General features: G+C 42.4%; 1 protein-coding gene across 2 annotated transcripts; it reads left to right on the top strand.

Annotated features, from left to right (window-relative positions):
- Window positions 1–434: 434 nt before the first annotated feature.
- LOC119373647 (WAP, Kazal, immunoglobulin, Kunitz and NTR domain-containing protein 2-like) lies at window positions 435–20,883 on the top strand. Of its 2 annotated transcripts, XM_037643701.2 has the most exons (7): window positions 435–541; window positions 6,924–6,986; window positions 7,800–7,883; window positions 9,453–9,533; window positions 13,045–13,218; window positions 14,281–14,460; window positions 20,748–20,883. In XM_037643701.2, exons 1-7 carry the CDS (start codon window positions 487–489, stop codon window positions 20,849–20,851), a joined length of 741 nt encoding a protein of 246 aa, XP_037499629.1. In that variant the 5' UTR covers window positions 435–486; the 3' UTR covers window positions 20,852–20,883. The 2 variants fall into 2 exon arrangements, with proteins under 2 accessions (XP_037499629.1, XP_037499630.1); XM_037643702.2 differs by lacking the exon at window positions 14,281–14,460.
- The last annotated feature ends 250 nt before the right edge of the window (window positions 20,884–21,133 follow it).

Raw genomic sequence — 21,133 nt, 5'->3', positions numbered from 1 at the left:
TGAAAAACTAACAAAAGCACAATTTACACTCATAAGCGGGCACATGGAAGAGTCAGGGACAGAAAAAAGGCCAATTGAACTCGATCGAATGATAGTGTGCCTGCATAGCTGCATGCCCAATGCTGGACCAACGACTTGCAGTTGTTTATGGTGGCTGACGCACGTATCGCTACAATGAACACAATCATAAAATGCTGGCGCCATGTCGCTGCGATCAAACGTGAGAACACGTTCATGCAAACAATGAGATTCTATGGATAATTGTATAAGGCTTTTTCAATTCTGCAGCAATAACGACAGCATTCGTGTGCTCTCTAGGATGTCCTATGAACCTTACTACACAATGACGCATTGCTGTTATAGTACCGAGAAACAGCGCCACGTCGTCGTTGGAGCGTTGTTACTGCAAGGGAATCCTTATATTTCTTCCGAATCACGCTGCATGGTCACACGATCCGTTCGGCTAACTAAACCTAGGCCGCCGCAATGGAGATCCCGTTCCGCTGCCTTGCTCTCGCAATGTGTATCGCCATCGTTTCTGGTATGTAACATTATTTCTAATGTTCACATCTCAATCCCAATACTGTCGGCAGTTAATTAAATCTAAGAGGCGGGATAAGCGGATTTGTACTTCCTCGTGATATTAGATTCTCAGTGCTTGCCGTTTTATTATCTCTATGAAGGATCGCATTAGTGTGGATGCAGTGCTGTTAGTCCGATCTAAATAAAACTTATTAAATTTTTATCGATGGTCATTCGGTCAGCTTGTTGCGCATGTCTCAGGACCCTGGCCACAAGCAAAAGAAAAAACCGCTATTTCAGATGACGGTGGCTACAAAGAACCTTAGGGACGGTTTTTTGGCCAGAGCCCATACCTTGAAACTAGAACTCATAGGAATATGAAATTCGGAAGTAAAAACTAGAGCATTTGTAGAATTTAATCAGACAAGGAATAATGCATATGGGGCGTCTCTGTAGCATTTGATGTGATGCGTTTAACAGCAGAGTAACTGAGTTTTACTATAGGAAAACCGTGATCGAAGTAGAATTCAGATTAGAATTCCAGGCGGATATAAAATGACCGACCACTATTTATAAAAGACAAAACGCCGCTTCCTACTTCATTTAATTAACGGGAAACGGACCCCGAGACCAGTACACGCTGGATAGCTTGTTTTACATTTTTTCAATAATTTAACCCATTCTTACAAGAATGCATGAGGTGAGACCCTTACAATAATACTTCCATTCGTCCCGTAATGTGAGCCGTCGGTCTGATGGAATGTAGTAAAAATAGCGGTACCCAACATGAAGGTTATACAAAATGCACTCACCCATGCACGAGATTGCTTTAAGTACTTGGGAGGCAACAACGAAATATCTGCATGTGCTTGAAGGACTCTTAATAATACACCTCATGGGCGTTAATACACCCTTAGTATCATCTGGAGTTGTCAGCGACTGAACTGTACTTAAAAAAATTGGCCGCGTATCTGCCTGCTTCGCTGCAAATGTCGTCAAAAGACGATAGTCTTCTGCCGGCCGTACTGCATGAGTCCTCCTCCTCTATGTTTGATCGCCGCATCTGGCTAATAGCGTCAGATTTGCAGCGCAGCCCCAAAATACTAGCATTTTCAGCGCAGCCTAAAAAACACTACAATCTTTAGAAGTACTTATCTACGTATTTTCTAGTAAAGAAACACACGACCTAATATTTACGTATTGATATTGCGCATCAGATAAGCGTAACATTTGCTTTTTGATCGATAATGTTCACAAGTATGAACGGCGCTACCACTTCAAGATGGCTTGGCGTTGAGAAAGTGGTTCAACTTCGGCCAGGTGGCTGAATCGGGTGACAGACAGACCAAAATTTCTGCGTTTAAGTTCCCCAAGAAAGACTAACGTCTTTAAAACAACTGCACCAGTCCGTTACCTTCATTCGACGGCTTTCTCTGGCATTCTAGTTATTTTAAAGGGGCCCTCCATCCAAATTTTACCAGCCGAATTTTACATTGCAATGCGTTCCTTGTATCGCCCTGATATGAATGCAAACAGCATTTTTGAGGTAGACGCATGTAAACAAAAGTTATTGAACTTACATACTCAAAATAGGAGCCCATGACGGAAATTGGCATACCCGTTCGTATTTCACTCACCCAGTGACGTGTCAGTCTACAGTAAAACCTCGGTGATACGAATCTCGCGGGGTTACCAAAAATGCTCGTATCATCCGGAATTCGTATCACCAAAAACCATGAAAAATTAGTATGCGACAAAAGAAAGTTGGCATACGTTTTGATTTAGTGTTTCTGAGGGCCGCAGCGACGTCATGAACAGCTCTGAATAATTGCCAGTAAAGTTTTTAGACGTCAATGATCATACTTGTACTCGTAAATATGCGGTGCATGCGCGCGTGTGTAATTAATGAACCAGATGTATTGTGCACCGTGACCGCTAGTAGCCCCTTCCTAATCTTACTACGCTTTTCTGCATGACAACAAAGTACTGCGGCGAAAGCGACTTAAGAAGTGCTTTGCGCACGATAGATAGAGGCCAAGCTCCTTCGCCAAGACCGTCCGCTTCGTCTCTTGGAGTCTTCGTCCACGTTTCATGGGACTTCATGACGGACCCGCAGCCCAAGTTTCAGCCTTGTTTCATAGAACGTCTGATTGCGGGGATATGGCTTGCATCGACGTGGCAGGCACCTGTTAACACAGTACAAAAACGCTGTTGCCTCGAGCACAGGAGCACGCGTCAACGCGTCGAAAAAAAAAAAAAGCGCGACGTCAACGTCATATGTAATGTAAACGCGAAGGGGCATAAAGGCCTCCAAGATTCGCGCGCACTATCTCGGAGGCAACGACGCACCGTTGATGGTCGCGCAGCGCGTATGCCCGTGCCCGCGCGTGACTGCTGCGTCTTCCGCGACAGCGCGGGCAGCGCCGGTTCGTACCTGTGCGCCAGCGTACGTTCGTATCAAACGTCGCGGGGTGCAAATCGGTTCGCAACAACCGTACTCCAATACATTGCAGTATAATGGGCCTTGGCCGGGACCACAGAAAAATCCGTATCACCCCGAAATTCGTACGAGCCGTGATCGTATCACCGAGGTTTCACTGTAGTTTGCCTGTTTCCAATCAAAATGCGGCTTACATTTTGCCGTACTCGAAGCCTGCATCATATGGCGGCCTTCCTGCAGCAACCGGCCGCCGTACTTTTTGGTGGCTTCGGTGCCGGACAAGTTAGTAGACGGCTCTATGCCGACAAATGAGAGGTCAGAAAGGGTCAGAAACGATTAGTAGCAGAAAATTGTGTGTTTCGCCACGCAGGAAGGAATGACCTTTTCTTGATGCAGAAGTGCAAAGTACGGTGTATAGAACAATGCTGCGCTTCGTGTAGACTAGAGTTACTGTTACCTTTAGTTACCTTTAGGTAGCAGAGTTGCGCATATGTCTGGCTGGAAACCAGAGCTATGCGGTGAAGTCGCACTGCGTTTTTGCAGGCAGCATGCCTACCGTGTCGCCGATTAATATGGCTGGCGTGTCGAAGACCGGCGATGGACATTGACTATCGATGACTAGTGTTAATTCAGTTTGCTGCAGCGGCGGCGTCGAGAAATACAAAAATTGGCCCGAGCGTCAGCTTCTCCGCAACGCATGGTTTATAGCGGCGTTTGGAAGACAGATGCGCAACTCTGTTACCTAAAGGTAGCATATACAGTAACTCTAGTGTAAACCGTTCAACAGCGCCGTCTGTGTCTGTTCCACAAATTCAAATTGTTATGCCCAAACTGGATTTTTTGTTTGCTGCTCTAACATACATTAAACACATTACAATTTGTAACTTCCTCAAGCTGAGTACATCGCAATCGTTGCCAATATATTATTGATTTGGACCTAATCAAAACGCCCATCGTATGGCCAGCAGGATACCTAACTTCCGGTAGCAAAATTGTTCATGTACGACGCTGCAGTAGGTGCGGAAACCCCCTTCGGAAACAAATTTCGAAGGGGGTTCGCCGATTTCACTGGTGCCACAGCAGTCATCAAGACCCGTGGCAAGCAAACGGCCAATAAAAAAGACATGCGTAATGTGGGCTGCAGGGAATCCTTAACACACGAACTATACACTCTTGAAGAAAAACTATGCCTCATTTGTAGTGTTGAGACCCGCAATGCGTACTGTGCTGGGATGCAATTTGAAGAAATGTCGTCTTCCCATAATTTTTGTCATTGAGAAATATTATCAGATGGAGTTGAATACATAGGTTTTGTAACGGATGCATCTTTGTTTTAACAATTTAATGTACGTGTAAAAGGAAGAATATTGTGACATGTATAAAAAACTTGGAGGACGCTTGAGCTTCGCCTACAAGAGTAGAACGCGGTTGCGCAATCGGGCACCGTGTGCATCGCCTTCAACCATGCTGCAAGGGAAGGAACATTTGTGCCCGTAACATTGGCCGTTTCAGACTATCATAGAATACCTAGTGCAAATACAGTCGCGAAGTGCCCGCTACGCTATAATTATTCCTTTTGCGAATTGGCGAAGTACCCACGACGTGTCCGTAACGTGCCTTTTGCACCGGTGCAGCTGCACACTTTCTAATGAGCGGGCATCCATAAACCACCCAGTCGTTGCACAGTTCGCATGCTTTGACACCTGGTTCGATTCTACGGCTCTTCCAAGCGATATTACATGCGTTAAGCAGACTCCTTTCACTCCATGAAATTATTACAGCGTTTTTATTTATTTATTTACGAAGCAGTTTCAAGCACTGGCGTACCTCCTTCACCTGCTTCACCTGTTCCTCACCTGCTTGGAACACCTGCTCCAAACCCATACTTGCCACGCAGAAGGCCTCGGTTAGATTTTCATTCAGACCGAAAATGTAGTATTATTTATTTGTTTGCAATATATCTCAAATTTGGCTCAGGGACAACGATTTTTCTATCGCAATCAACAACACCACCGGCGACGCTGTAATTTCTGCGAAACGAGCTATTTAACGCACTCGCGTTAATAATGTTTTCTAGTAAACCGAGTCCTATTAGCAGCGTCCCTGAAATACATTTTATAGCAGAGTTTAGAGGCGGATATCGATCTTTATCACTCGATGACTTCTTATTGTATATTACCAACCATTGATGTTGAGCGCACTTGTTATGCTCTTCTATGTATGTATTTGCCCACTCCTGCGATAGCCCTGCGGGGCTGCAGTATGTTGAAATAAATAAATAAATAAATAAATAAATAAATAAATAAATAAATAAATAAATAAATAAATAAATAAATAAATAAATAAATAAATAAATAAATAAATAAATAAATTACAGCTCTTTTTTTTCTTTCTGTAGATATTTTATACCCGTATTAGAATCGATGCAATGCCTTTGAATAACGATGCGTTGTGATTTTTAGTTTTTTTTCCATTGTGGGCACTGCATGCATGCTTACGTACGAGCGTGCGAGAGTGCGGGTGTGTGTGTGCTCTCTTCGCAGATATTTGTTCTAGGTGGCCATTTGTTAAAGGATGAACAAAGGAAAGTGGGAAGCCATTGTGAACAAAGCGAAAATCTACAGTCCTACAAAAAGACATAAATACAATTTAAGTGATGTATCAGACTACAACTTGTTAGATTTGAAGTATCTTTTGGGCGTTAGCGCATCTGTGGTTCTGAAAGGTACATTTCGATCGAGAGTTGTGGTCCACTCGGGGTTTTGTTCTCATGTCAAGCCTGTTTTATGCTATAGCTGGGTCACCGTTATTTTTGGTGTACGACTCATGACTATAAAAAGGAAGCTGTTTTCCCCATCAATTTACGTAATTCCAAATTCCTGCCCAAGTGGACTGATCCCTCATCTTTTCTGCATAGTTCCTGCATTTTAGGCATAAGCTGATGTCATTCTAACCACATTCTACCGTACGAATGTTTGCCTTACGTGGCAGCATATTGCAGCCAACAGTAATTTCCAGGTCTTTATGTCATAGCCAATTATTTATCATTAAACGAGCAGCGTCCCCTACGGAAATAGCGTGCGCGTGGGATTGCAATTTATTCGCACTACTCCAACCACTTCGTTAGGTAAGCTTTAGATATGACTAGAAAACCTTCATTTTATCACACTATCAAGCAAATTAAGTCGACTTTAATACGGAACAATGCAGTTTTCTTTAACAAGCTCTTCCTTCCCACGAGACACCGTTTTCAAGACACAACGCATTCTCGCTCTTATTCTCTTTTTGGGAGCACATGCTTTCGGTATTCATGCGTCAAAAGGACGGTGCCTTGCTCTATGAATGCACAGAATTATCACTACGCCAGGTAAATTAACCTTCAGGTTGACCTTTGTACTATAAAAACGTCACAGAAACCCCAATAACTCAATGACTTAGCGATGCATGCATGGGGGCGCCTTTGTTATTTTCCGTAATACTTTCACCTGCAATGCTATCGAAGAGAAATACCTGCTTATTATAAATACGTGAATTTATCTTCGCATAAATAGATAAATGGCTATTTTATGTTCTATTTTCGGTAACTAATTATCGCTGATTCAACAATGTCGCTTAATTACAATATTAAGCCTAAACCTATTTTGGCGTTTTATCTTATACAGCTTACAAGGAATAAGTAATAACTGTAAATAGTTTGCGTAGAACACAGGTTATTTGAGGACGGAACCAGTCTAGACGAATCGCCACTAATAATACCTTTAATTCCGTTATGTCAGCTTTGTAATGTTCTGAATCTCAAAAAATATAAACGTATAGAACTTGCGACTAACCGTGCACAATCTTGATTATTGTGCCCTAATTCACTAATTCACCACCAATCTCTTGCTAAATATTTCCCGATCGGCTTCTGATTTTTTCTTTTATGTGCATTTTCCTGCTCTTAAACGGTTGTCATTTTCAGGCTTAAATGAAAATGCTGTACAGAGTGAAAATGGAGAAAGAGGAATCTCTGGCGTGACTATTGGTAAGCAACACGCGGTATGAAATACTTTATTCCTTATGATCTGCGCAATCCTGCATAAGCAATCATTATGCGATGAAGCTTCCTCGACGATTTCGTCGTATCGCCAGATAGGCAAGCGCTTTGGGTATGTCCCAGAGTATTTCGACAGATCATAAATAGCTAGTGGCGGTTGCTCCGCTACACTGGCCTAGGATTCTTATTACTTGAGTTTAAGCAGTGTTAATTATATCATTTTTTGCTGAGTTACAAAGCTGAAGGCTTACTGCTTGGGTTTTATTTTTGAGTTTTTTTTAGTTGTCCAATTTTTAAAAAGCACTGCGCAAAAGATATCACCGAACACTACCTCTCCTACAGAAAGCTAGGAACACTTGTATTTTTTTCGATTCTCACAGATCAACTTTAATTGTTCGCAAACTCAACGACTTAATCACTAGAATTCAAGCGACCTAACTTTGAACTAGATAATATGGTAATCTATAGATATGCTCTCCTAATGGATTTCGTAAATTATGAGGTGGTGTATAGGAAATATGGTAAGTACCTGGATTAGCGGCATAACATAAGTCCTAGCTCGAGAGAGTTAATTTAAAGGGGCCACAAGCAATATGTTTGCTGCGCGTGGGCTCTACAATTTATGGAATAAGCGGCTATGTTCCAATTTACTCAGCAGATTACTAGCCGTTTAGCATCCCCAATACTACACCACACGTAAGTAATGCGCTACAATACCTTCGCCAACTACTTCACATTAAGCTTCATATTTTTATTTTTCATTTCTGCGCGCTTTCTTATAAAAACTGTCCTAATTTTCAGGCAGCAATGGAAATGGTGTACTAGGTGGAGATTTAAACTTTTTACCAGGTTCTGGCCTTGGATCTGGGAATAGTGCAGCATCAGGTAAAGATATTCATTCTTTTGTTTATAGAAATATAGTAAGTATTTATTAATCGCTACTGTTTGTCCACGGAACGCTATACCGAAACTATCTCTATCATGGCGGCAGACCACGGTTTATTAGAAGCATGCTGAACACACAGCTTATACTTGTTGCAAAACCCAGTGATTACCTATGATGCGGCAGCTGTATCTTTCTGCTGCGTATAGAGATACGTGTAATGACATAAAATTGAGCTAGCTGGCAAAGATTCACATTTAAAGAAAAGCGGTGCATAAAAAGACGAAGTCCAAGTAGAGAACCACACACAGCGCTGCGCTCACAACTGATAGTTTATTCAGAGCTTTTAAGTTCTTGTTGCTCTGAATAAACTTTCAGTTGTGAGTGCAGCGCTGTGTGTGGTTCTCTTCTTTGTCTTCGTCTTTTTGTGCGCCGCTTTTCTTTAAATATGAATATGCACCAAGTCGCCCAACTTTCTATTTTGTTACAAAGATTCATCGTGGAGGAAAGTAAGACGTAGAGGCACGTACGCAACAGAAAAGTTTGTCTTTTTTTGCACAGTCTGATCTAAGTCTAAGTGGTTGATAGCCAGCGTTTCTGTGTTCTGCATCTCTTTCCTTATCTCTGTGTCTGCCGGCCTTAGCTTTTTTCGATGATATAACATAGATGGGCCTCTCCGAAGACTCGAGAAGAGCTGGCGCAGCATCTCATTATGGCAGGTTGTAGCAGCACACAACACTACTGTTTCGTACAACCTTCCTTCAAAAGACCTTCGTCATGTTAACCCCTTTCAACATTTTCTAACGTACAAAAACATGATGCAAAAAAAAAGGTTTACCGCTAGAGTATTTTTTTTTTTGCTATGCAGCGGCTAATTAGTAGGTCGCTAATAACCATAAAGGCCCTTCTGTGGCTAACGCTATTTGTTGCACGAACATTCATGTAGTCTAAGTTTTGCTTTATAAACACTGAGAACTACATAAAAATAAAGTTTCGTTTTCGAGCGCGTGACACACTATATAAAAGAACGTATATTTCCTAATTAGTTATTGCGCTCTATTTAATTAGTGATGCGCTCCTCATTAAAATATTTAATAATAATATATGGGGTTTCAAGTGCTAAAACCACAATATGAATATGAAGCACGCCGTCGTGGAGGGCTCCGGATTTTTGACAATATCATGTTTTTAACGTGCACTGACAGCGCTCAGTACACGGGACTCTAGTATTTCGCCTCCATCGAAACGCGACCTTCGGGTCAGCAACCGAGCACCGTAACCGCCACACCACCGCGGCGGACGAGTAAACTGGCTAATTGATCAAAATATTACGGATAGTTCGTGGAAAACAACTAAACAACCGACAATACTCTTAATGATTTTAGGCATTATGCGCCACCTTGCTGCATTATGCGTTGCATGCTGCGAATAAAATAAACAAGAAGTCTATTTGACAAACGTGGTGGTTCGTTGGTTTATGGTTTGGTTTGTAATTTTAGTGCAGTCGATAAAGAATTTTCGTTTCTTTTTCTCTGAGTGAGTTGTTACAACACAAGCCGCCTTACTTTCAGGCACAACGGGAAACGAATTACCTAATAGAAGCAACCGTATCGGCCATCCTGGCTCTCTTCCATGGAATATTACAACAATAGGTAAATGTATTTTTCTTTACTTTTCTCTTATACACATGCGTTATTAGTATAATCAACTTCGTCGTTTCGTCGTAATATACGTTCGCAGACTTGAGAAGCAATTATATCCGCAAGCGTTTGCCAAAATAGCATCGCACTTTTAAAACCCAGTGATACAATTGCGTGGCTGATAATTTTGGCACCCCTTCCTGAGCAGATCTTCATTGTGGAAACTACAGTTATAAATTTATATCTCTTTTCCTAGCTTTTTTTAAACACCACGTTGCCTCAACTGAAAGAGCCGAAACGTGGTGCTTCTTTTTTTTTTATTGCGCCTTTTGGAAGATTACGTATGAAATGCAAGCTAGATAGGTGTGCACTATTTTGCGAACTCATCCACAGGCGTCTATCTCGCTTTAGTGAGAAACAGGCGCGATGTATTCTTCGTAGTAATTCATAAGAAATTGATGCCCGAACCTCGATTGCGTCGGTGGGTGAGTACACGTTAGTATGTGAGTGTATATGTGATCACTATGTATCACATTCATTACCTGACACTCATGAAGTAGCCAGCCAGGCGACAAACCAGGCCTACTTATCCGGCGATACTCTAAAAATTATTCGCTGCATGTTTCTCAGGTAATGGCATAGCACTGCTGCATGAGCACAAACTTGTGATTACAACACATACCTAATTATTCATTTTCCCTTATTATTTCAAAAACTCGATAGAGGGCACTACGTAAAGCAGAATAATACGCAAAATAAAAATGTATCCATGGCAAACGTGAGTATAGTGGTAATAATGAAGTCTACCACTGCGACCACGGCGACTTTCCGATAAGTCGACTCTTTTAGTTGGGTGTCCGCAGCGCATCCGAGGACGCCGACTGCGGCCCATTCCCAATGGCAGTATGTGCGTCCGCAGAGCTGCAGTGACTCCCAACTTCAATTCTCCATTAACTGCACAGTGCCCATGTGCCACGTTTTGTTTCTGCAAACAACAAGCTTTAGCAAGCTCAACCCGAAACTCTTCACTGCAGCTGCAGTGTGGTCCAACGCTCTAGATTGCTAACGGTAATTAACGCAATTGAACAAACCCTGCTGCGCAGACAGAAAAGCGCGGACGATGGCGAAGACGAGATCACAGCGCTATTGTATTTTCTATTGTCCTTGAATTCTTTTGCCTTGAATGCTTTCTTTCTGCGGTGTTGCACGAAAAATCTCTAAATACCTGCCTTCCTGTAGATTATGTGCATTGCTATAGTTTCTGCAATGCAATACTTATCTCCGAGCAGACTACAAGAGTGTGGACAAACAGTGACATTCACTTATTCGCCATGAGACCGATAGCCAATACGGTAAATCTGATGAAAGCCTTTCATAAGGTAAACAAAGTGAGATATAAAAATTGGAGGAAAAAGACAATTTAACAAGTAAAATACAAGAAGAACTAGGCTAGTTCTTCGAAAACCCTTTGGTACTAAATATACCGGATCTATAAGTATTACTAAACTCGTAATGCGTACCCTTTTTGTAATATGATTATTTTGCATCCTTGTGCCTTTTGGCACACTTCATAGACAAGCATCTTACGCCTCTACAAGTGAAAACATTTCACAAGGCAGAAAATGCTTCCGCAAAAATTCCGTATTGTCATGGAACTAATATATCCATGCACATTTTAAAATCTATAGTGGTCTTTAGAGAAACACTAATAAAAGTTTAAAAGTAATGCTTGGCACAGGTTTCATTACCGTTATTAAATTTATGACGATTTTCGGTGCTATCACTGTATAGGGTGCGAAGAAGGTACTCCACTGATGACAACAATTGCGCTTTCGTTGTCAGGAACATCAACACGCGAGAGTATAGGCAAGGACATTATATCTCAATGTCATATTTAGAAATTTTTCTAAGGTGATGCCTGTAATTGGCGAAAAAAGCTAGAGAGAAAATTTGCTGGCATTTTCAATCACTTTGGAAGCCGCCGCTTCAGCCTTGTATTGTAAAGGGACTTAGCTACGCTGAAACCACCGTACTCTGTAGCGCAATAACAGCATCAGCCTCCGCTCCTGCATGTATGTTCAAAATCAGGGTCGCTGCTTCTCTATCTTGTGCTGAGCTCAATGCAGTAGGCAACACAGCTAGCGCGTTTCATCTGGTCTTACAAGCGTTCCTTTCCCAAAAAGAGAAATCCTTCGAACGACAAGAGAAAAGAAGTTTCTCCTCAAGCGCGATCAGCAGAGTGTCTTTCCAGAAAAATTGTAAGTCGGAGACACCAAAAAAAGGCTATGCGTTCTTATGGCCACTCTCAGACTCTGTGTATACTCGTATGTGCGTGTCTGTGGCTACCTATTATTTGTGTGTATATGTGATCATTTCTATATTGCCACGCGTGTTTTATTTCGATTTCACCCGCAAACACTTTTAGCAATTCTCGGCGCAGACTACGCTACTGTCTTTGAGAAGCTTGGCCATTGTTTGATATCATTTAGTTAACATTGCGCGCAGGACGCGAATAGCCTAGTTTATTCGACAGCTTCCGCGGCCACCAGCGATAACTCTCGAATCTTTGATAGCACACGTATAAAAGCCGACGCGCTTTACCGCTTGGCAGATTACTGGACGGCCGACAGTTCTCGCTGCTATTATTGGACAGGGTGAATCGCTTGTACCCTGCCTTTCCATTTTCCGGGCACAAGCTCGACCAAATAAAAAGTTTCGTCTTTAATTGACTGAGTGCCGTCTTCTTGACCGTCACGAGCACGACCATCACGACCACGTGACAATATCATCTGGAATAACAAGCCGGGCAATAAACCAGGCTAACACCTCCACGAATTTCATTGAAGGTTGATATCTATCTCCCTCCTTCTCAGAGAGGTTCATGGTCAAATATATTTGATGGAAAGATGCGCTGTGGCGGCGCAATTAGGCTATCCCCAACCGCGGCAACGTGATCACCGTGACCATCAGGGACGTCATGTCTGTGTTGTAGGAATCTGAGAACTATATATAATAATTTTTGGGGTTTAATGAAGTCTTAGAACTATACAGCACCACATAGCTTTAAAATATCAGGTGTGAGATCCACGTGAACAGCTCAGTGACAAATCAATAGCTAGGCCACAACCCTTCTATGCTGTCAAATAGGAACGTATTTCAACACATACAATGACATATATTGTAAGATTGGGGTTGACATGAATACTAACGGATGTGGATAATTACTGTTGGTCTGTTACACTTTCAAACTCAAAATTTGTTTCCCGTGTCAACCATACATTTTGTCGTTCTAGAAACGTCAGCCTCTCCATTTAACCCACCCCGACCATTTCGTGTTGCACGATAACGTTAACCATTTCTAGATAAATCTATAAAAATGAGATGGATGCAGCCTTTGACCTACTCGCAAAGCAACAGAAAGTTAACTGAATATATCCTTGTTGAGTTATTATTTGTTTGAAAAACAACCATCGTTTTGCTGTCCTAATAATTGCGTTTCATGATACATTCTTTTGTACCATAGGGAAGAAACCGAAGAGATGCAAGGAACTACCAGAGAAAGGCCACTGCCGTGCATTCATGCCGACTTGGTATTTCGACTTTAGACTACAGCTATGCAGGATATTTATCTATGGGGGATGCGGGGGCAACGACAACCAATTCAGTAGCGAAAAAAAGTGTCAGGAGGTCTGTCTACGTGAGTACTCTCCTTTTATTTCTCCACGAAAAAAAAATATAGCAATCAGTGACTAGTTCTTACTACTATTTTACTATAGCAACATACTCCATGCTTTTATATTTCTACAGGCTTCATTATTGCTTTATATTGGCCATCAAGGTGAACGTCATCGCTCGTCCAATAGCTAAAAGTAGATACCAGTGAAAAGACGGATATAAATTGATTTGCATAATTTGCGTATTGTATTTGTCTGATAAAAGAAGGAAATCAGTGCTTAACCATCATTCAGAAGACCATACTTTCCAAAAACAGTTGCTACAACAGTCCTGAGGGCGCTATCACAAAATATCATCTAAAGCATAAAATTCATGAAGGGCCTGCACGTATGTGATACTAGAGCTTCTCAAAGCGCAAGCTAGAAACGACGTAGTAATGATGCAAAGGCGTCAGTTACGGAAGGAGGCGCGAGTAAGTAGTATTTACGAAATGCATGACCAGGGGTAGTATTGTAGATGTAGTAGTAGTAAAAGAGGTAGAAAACTTAAATACCTTGAAACCTATGTATATTCGTTTTTCAAGAATAAAATTGTTCCTGAGTGTTAATAAGAAGTTGATAGTAGTAATTCTGCATGCTATCACACATAAAGATAATTTTTTTCGAATTCAGTTCGATGTCCAAACACAATCTAAGTATAATTTGCTGCACTGGCGTAGCCAAAAGAGGGGGGAGGGGTTCCAAACCCCAGAAATTTTTAAATGTTGCATGTGTATACAAGCACACGTACGAATGTACAGGGTGGTTGAGGCCAATTTGATGTTTCGTAGCGCAAGGAACAAGGATGACATTGAAAGGCACACACAGCGCTGAAAAACTGCTCTGAACACAGCGCAAGGTTTTTCAGTGCCGTCCTCGTTCCTTGCGCTGTAAAACATCCGATTATGCTGCACCAACCATATAAAGCCCAACGCTCAACCTTAGTGGTTGAGCCCTCTCCCCTCCTCCCCCTATCCACGAAAAACATTTCTGGCTGCGCCCCTGATATGCTGTGTCTCACCAGTGTGTCACCTACTTCATTGCAGCTGAAAAAAAGCCAAAACTGGTCTGCGGCTTAGAGCCACGATCCGGGAGGACCAAAGTCTTTTGCAGACGATGGCACTTCGACGCTAATTTCGGCACTTGCAGTCTTTTCCCGAACCACCAATGTGCGAACAATGCGAACGGCTTCTACACATGCAGACTCTGTATGAAAAGATGCAGCAGTAAGTGTGGCTTGTTTTACAGTGAAAGCTGTAATGAGATCACGACAGCAGCCGATGCTGGCGGCGTAGTTGTCCGCCGCCGCCGCTGCCGCCGCGGGACTGTCCGCAACCGCTATCGCGAGCACTGAGGGAAAAAAACATAGAATCGAGCGGAATTGAAATGCAGGCCTTCTGCGTGGCAACCGAGTATACTGCCACAAAGCCACGCCGCTGCTGGAAACTCTTTCTCAGAAAAGTCTTTCACGATGTCATGTCGGGCAGGGAATCACGTTCGCAGGTGTAATATAGCGTGGTAGAATAGTAAAATAGGACCAGGTGCCCCACAATACGTATTGCGTAAGGAGTGGGTGGTTTAAAGCTTCTCACCCATCACAAAAGGCTCAGCCATAATTCTTCGCCGTTATCAGCCACAGCATCAAAAAAGTGCACATAATGACTTACAGATCTGTAGCGCGCGCCTTTCTTCTCCGCAGATTGATGAATGATCGCATAGTGGGTTCTTCTGTACTTCGCAGTATGATGATGTACGATGATGATTTATGTGGTAGAGGGTACCTTACAACCGTGGTTGTAATAGTCGCCGCAAGAGAGCTTATTGCGAAATTTAGAAAGGCCGCTCTTCCAGCTTTCGTTGTGACTGTGCTGCTTGTTCCGTGCAGGTTTGGTGTTTTTTTCCATGAGGCATGGCATGTCGAAAATATTCGTAGCGCATGCGTGAGACAACCGTCGATTAACTTGCATAAAGATGAAATCAGATGCCTTAACAGTTATCTTTCACGTAGGCCCCCACGCGTGCCGGACTGATAGGTTCGCCTAGTGCATGGGCATGCGCAGATAAGTTTTCGTGCCTTCTTTCTTCTTTTCCGCCGTTGGGCATCTATTCAGTTGTTAGTCGGCATTTCTGGTGTCCTGACTTCTTTTTTGTGTCCGTGGTTGCCCGCCCTGTCTTTTTAGAATGAGTGTTTTTTGTGGCTTGTTTTTTTGCAGCGAAGCTCTCTTAGGATAGCCGGTGCCGTAGTAGTTGGCGTCCACAGAAAACTTCTAGCGTGTCTAATGGCTGAGCCAGCAGGTCACGTGATCTCGTTTTGACCAGTCAGATATAAGAGCGCGTATTTCAAATCCAATGGCGGATTGAAGGCATCGCCAGATTCGCTAGCCAACCATATAGACTCGGGCGCTTTCCTAACCACTCGTGATTTCGCTAGCCAGTCGTATAGACTCGCGCATTTAGACGTCGCTCTGCTGAAGACGCAGCGTTGCGAGCTCTCTAAGCGGAGGCCCAGCGCCAGCAGAGAGCCGGAGACTCTGAAAGGCGAACCAGTGACACCAACCTGACAACGCTTTATCCCTAGGGTGAGGACGAGAGAAGTGAGGGTGGGGAGGAGGGAAGGGACGATGGGGAGGGCAGCACAACACAGCCGTGTATAGTACAGTCTAGCAAGGGGTAGAAAAGAGCGAGTGAGCGAGAGGACGAGAGATGTGAAGGCAAGGAGTACCACCCTCACAGGCGAGAGCATACCATGTGCATCGTAAACATGGGATGTTTTAGCATGCCATGTGTACTACACATGGCATGCTCAAGCATGGCGAAAGGGTAGAGAATAGCATACAGTTTGTAATACTAAAATAACTACAAAAGTTTTAAGAGAAGAAACGTGCATGACAAAACAACTAAATATTACTAGTTGGAATGACTTCAGACTGATTAATTAACGTATATTTTAATGCCTTATATTTCTTCGGGGTCGGCGAGAGTCGCGGAACAGCCTGCCAGCATGTGTGATTTCAATGATGCCATCGCATGCATCACATTCTCTTCTGATTTGACTTTCGGGGTGAATTTTATTTACAAAACACGGAGTGGGGTACGTCCCGGTTGGCAGTAAACGTAGCGTGATTTAAAAAAAAAAGGAAAGAAAAATGGCTTCACTGGCAGAAGATAATCTTCAGCTGTTCATACCAAGATCAACTACGGGCTGTCCAGAGGGTCCACGATGGCGCCATAAGGCTCGGCCTAACGGTGCCTACGTGGGCGCGGCCAGCCTCGGTCTGGAAAGAACGGGCTTCAGGACCCTTATTAAAGTTTTGTGAATGAATGAATAATTCCTTATAAAACAAACTATCACATTCTAAACACAGCTGCTTACGCTACACCGTACTCAACAAATTTAGACTGATCTCCCTAGAGACGTGCAAGTTCTTGTTATCCAGAAAGCGAAAATTGAAGCCCTTTTATTTAAGTGTGGTTTTAGGGCGCAACGCGGCATAAGTGTTTCTACTAATTAGACTAACGTTTCTTGCAATGTGCTGGTTTAGTGATCACGAGCAATACTTCAAATCTCCTACGCAATCTACGAAGTATATTATTTGTCAATGGTGTTGAGTGCCACCAATGTATGGTGCGCTCACAAGGACGAGGCCACGGTTTTTAGGTCCCAGTTGCAGAGGTCACATTTTGATTCAACTAAATGCAGACACCCTCACACAACTCAACTGAGGTACGCAACAATGAATCCTAGTTTTAACGCCTAAGACCCTAAATCGTTTACAATGTAGTATGGAAGAGAGACTTGTAGTGTTCCCCATTATAACACGTAGGGTTATTTAGTGTTGTGAAGGGGTTCCCGCTACGACAACTTATTTGCACAACAATAATTTTAGGTTAATTAACATATCGTTATTGCGTTCACGGAGCCGAATGATTCACGAAGACGAAACCTAATGTGTGTTACAAAAAGAGATGGCTTTTTACGAGATAGCGTTAAAGCGCCGGTGCCGCAGAAATTCCTGTGTAGATGTCGATGGTTATGAAAGCGAAACCGGCGCTGTCCACAGGCGAAAAATCGAGACAGATGCAAATAAATAATAAAAGTACTAGCGTCGAGTGCGAATCGAACCCACGCCTTCTTTGTTTCTTTGTGAGAGTCAGGCGTTTTACCACGAAGCCACGCCAGTGCTTGAAACTGCTCCGGGGGAAAAACACCCTATACAAGCATAATGTAGTGCGAAGGGTCTCGTTAACGTATGTAGTACTGCGTGGTAAAATTGTAGAATCGTACCATGTGTCACACCATGTGAATTGCACAACGAGTGGGTGATTTAAAAGCCCCCTCCCATTACAAAGCGCTCAGGATTAATAAACCATCATCATGGGCAAGAGCAGCAGCACCGACGTGTGCAGCTAGGCGTATTGTCTTACGGACGTGTTTTGTGTACTGCTCTGATTCGCAAGATGATGAATTATGAACTTTGTAGCTGCACTTGCAGTAGGAACGCATTTTCAGAAAGTTTCAAACGGTCAGCGTACGCACCTAAACGTTTCTTTCCACGCGGTATTCTTGAAGCGAAGCCTGTCAAGCGAATGGGAAGACGATGCCCACAGGACCTGATCACTTTAGCGTTCTACTCTTGAGGACGGAGCTCGATCAAGCGCCCTCAAGCGTTTTTTTTTAAATTTATTTCAAGCAGGACTGCCTTACAGGGCATAACAAAATAAACTTATAAATATTGATAATGCTGCTCTATGGATATTTTTGTATGCCCCTTATCTAGCGAGCAGCTATACCGATATGCAAAAAGAAAACAAATATAATTTTGAGCACTATAAGTACAAGCCACTGCGCAACGTAAAATTTCTGTGTGCTAGCAATATTGTGGAGGAATATTTCAGTACTACCATCGCAATTTCATAGCTTGGAGAGAGTCTAAAATGAACGCCTACACGAAGTGACCACGTTAACCTAATTCCAATTAAAAAAACTGCCATGACAACATCATACTAATAACTCACTCTCTAATGGTACACAATAAAGCAATAAAAACCTTTGAATAATATGCTCGAAACACATGGGAACTCTATGTACCTCTACCTTTTTAGGGCGACGAGTTTTCTCCTAAGTATTTAGTTAAAACAGGCAATCAGATATAATAAGATAATAGTTTTAGTAAATAATTCTGTTTTTTTATTTCTTTGTTTCCCTAGGCAAATTAGGAATTTCATATCTTAAATAAAGTAGGCTCACTAAAAAGCTATTGTAAAATATCCAAAGCAAGACCTATAAATTTGCATGACCCTATAGGCATGCTAGAGGGTCCTGCCATTTTGCCTTTCACATTTTCTTTCGAGCTCTCCTTGTGAACTCGTAGCACTGTGCGCCTGTTTCATACAGCGATGGTGTTAGTCGTACATTAGCCGCATCTTTTTGACTCACCGTCGTTGTGAGCAAAAAACTGCTAGAATCATCGATGTCCAAAAACGACGTCAATCGATGTCCAAAAAATACCATAGCGAGAGGTAGTAAAGAGAGAGGTGAGAAGGCAAAAGCCTAGCCAATCCGAGACCAGCTAGGTGCCCATCAGCTCTTCTGTAACCCATCCTTGCGCGACTCAATGAAAGGTGCGCTAACTTTTTTCATGAGTTCGTAACAACTAGCTAAACCTTATCTCGTTCTAAATGTATGTGGTCGATTGCGCCTCGCGAATGTCATCTAAATAGTACGGATCTTAAATTGTGGCAATACTGTTACCGTTTGTCGCTTCACAAGTTATTGAGCAAGAGATGTGGCCCCTTTCTTTAAACGGAGGGACGTAGTGATACATTGTGACCTCAAGAAGAGTCAAGTATCCTCACTGCGGAAAGGAGGCTCCGGCAACTGCTAAATTACTTGTTATCAACTTACAGCCAAGGACAGCTTCTGCCATTGTAGGATATTCCTAGCTCCGAGTTATTGGAAAATCGCGCGCGTATATTTAAAAAAATGCGCGAGAGTTCACCAGCGAAATATATAGACCAAGCAGCAACGTTGTAGTGCGAACAATAAATATCAGTTGTATACAAAGATAATACGTATTTTGACAGTTAAGCAGTTACAGAATTTTATTATCTAGATTAGACACTACCGTGGACATGGCAAATCCTTGAACATAATGTGATAGCACATCAATGAAAAAGGAGGCAATGTCGCAGGAGCCAAGGTTTCAACTAGACTATTTGTCGCCGTCAGGGTTAGCCTGGTGAAGCCAAGTTCGCTTCTCGAGTCGCCGTCTTCATGTGACGATCCTTTTTGTACGATTTCTTCAGGCCAACTTCTTACCCTGAACTTCTATCTTAGTTTGATTAATGTTAGGGTCAAGGCTTGGGTAAGTTGGTTCATTGTGCTACGAAGGGAAAACAGCACTGAATTTTGGACGAACACAAAGAAAGGCAGACAACGAGAAGCGCTGTCGTCGGCTGTCTTCCTTTGTGTTCGTTCAAAATTGAGCGCTGTTTTCCCTCCTCTGATTAATATACATGGCATACAAGGCAAAAAAAAAACGATATTAATTTAGGGCAATATAGGACGTACAATATACAAGAAATATACCATAAACACTTAAGTATAGTGCTTACGTTATCACGTGCTGTGATTTTTTTTTTGTGTTAATAGAGTGACACATAAGTATAGTGCTTACGTTATCACGTGCTCTGACTCTTTTTGTGTTAATAGAGTGGGAGCAATTGCAGCAGCGTCGTAAGTTGGGCCAGGTGGTATGAATCCATCGCAAAAAAAGCGCAAAAACTGACACGCAGGCACACATGAAGATAAAGAATGAAGCAAGCGCTCCGCTTTCCCTCACCTTTATGTGCGCCGTCGTTTCGTTTTTTTTTTTGAACTGTTTTTATGATGGGAATAATTGTTTGCTTTCCCTGAAAGAAGATTTTAAAAAGTTTATTTGAGAAGTTCCACAATTGTTCGAAAAGAGTACTTGCACATCGGCACGTTCTACTACAATGGCTTATGTTGGGACAAATACGGAATTCGTATCATAAAACGGCATTCTCGTATATAAATTGCAGGCAGTCGTGCTTTAACAAACTGAACATGTTCCTTACTGGTGAAGGAATGAATAAATAAACAAAACAACCATAGTTAAAAATTAGCGAAATGTTTTAAGCACATTCACTCGCTGTGCAACCTGAGTGTCTACACATGCTTAATATATATTTTAGGGTGTGTTCACTGAAATGTCATACTATTATTAACTAGCAGCATAGACTTTCTAGTGTCCCTTCAGGGCGTATCCGTGATGTTGCGGTGCGCACGTGTACGTTAAGGTGTATGCAACTACTGCAGTCGCTGTATACAGGCGTTAAAGCACTTACGTTCCCCAAGCTTTATTGAATATACAATTACATACACCTAAAATTATTATATCCTTTTGTCATTATTAACTCTTCATTATGCAGTAAAATTCTTTGCAACATATTTGATGAAAGTTCTTTTTACCTTTTTTTTCCCTCGGACTAGTTCTCAAAGCCACCGAAGTATGCCAATTAGCCCGTCAGTCGACTGCAGCGCCAAGAATGCAGCAACAGCAAAGTGGAAACCACACCTCACCTACCATCCTTTAGCAGATACTAATGCGGAATAATAAACATTATGCACTGAACCACTTGGGAGGTTTTGAATACTCAGTGTTTGCACGGGAGGTGCATCGTTGTTCATTTGTACAAATATTCATCATCGCTGCACAAATGCCTAATTTTAGGTGGAAACAATAAAGTGATAGCCTCGTTACAAATATTAGCCTAGATGCAACTTGAATGCTTATGATTTTTCGTCACATGTCTTCTACATTTCTTCAAGCCACCCTACAAGGAAAACCGCCATCGATTTTCTTTCAACAGCTGAGC

The sequence above is a fragment of the Rhipicephalus sanguineus genome, chromosome 11, assembly GCF_013339695.2.
Source record: "Rhipicephalus sanguineus isolate Rsan-2018 chromosome 11, BIME_Rsan_1.4, whole genome shotgun sequence".
NCBI lineage: Eukaryota > Metazoa > Arthropoda > Arachnida > Ixodida > Ixodidae > Rhipicephalus > Rhipicephalus sanguineus.
This window is presented reverse-complemented; position numbering and strand designations above follow the sequence as displayed.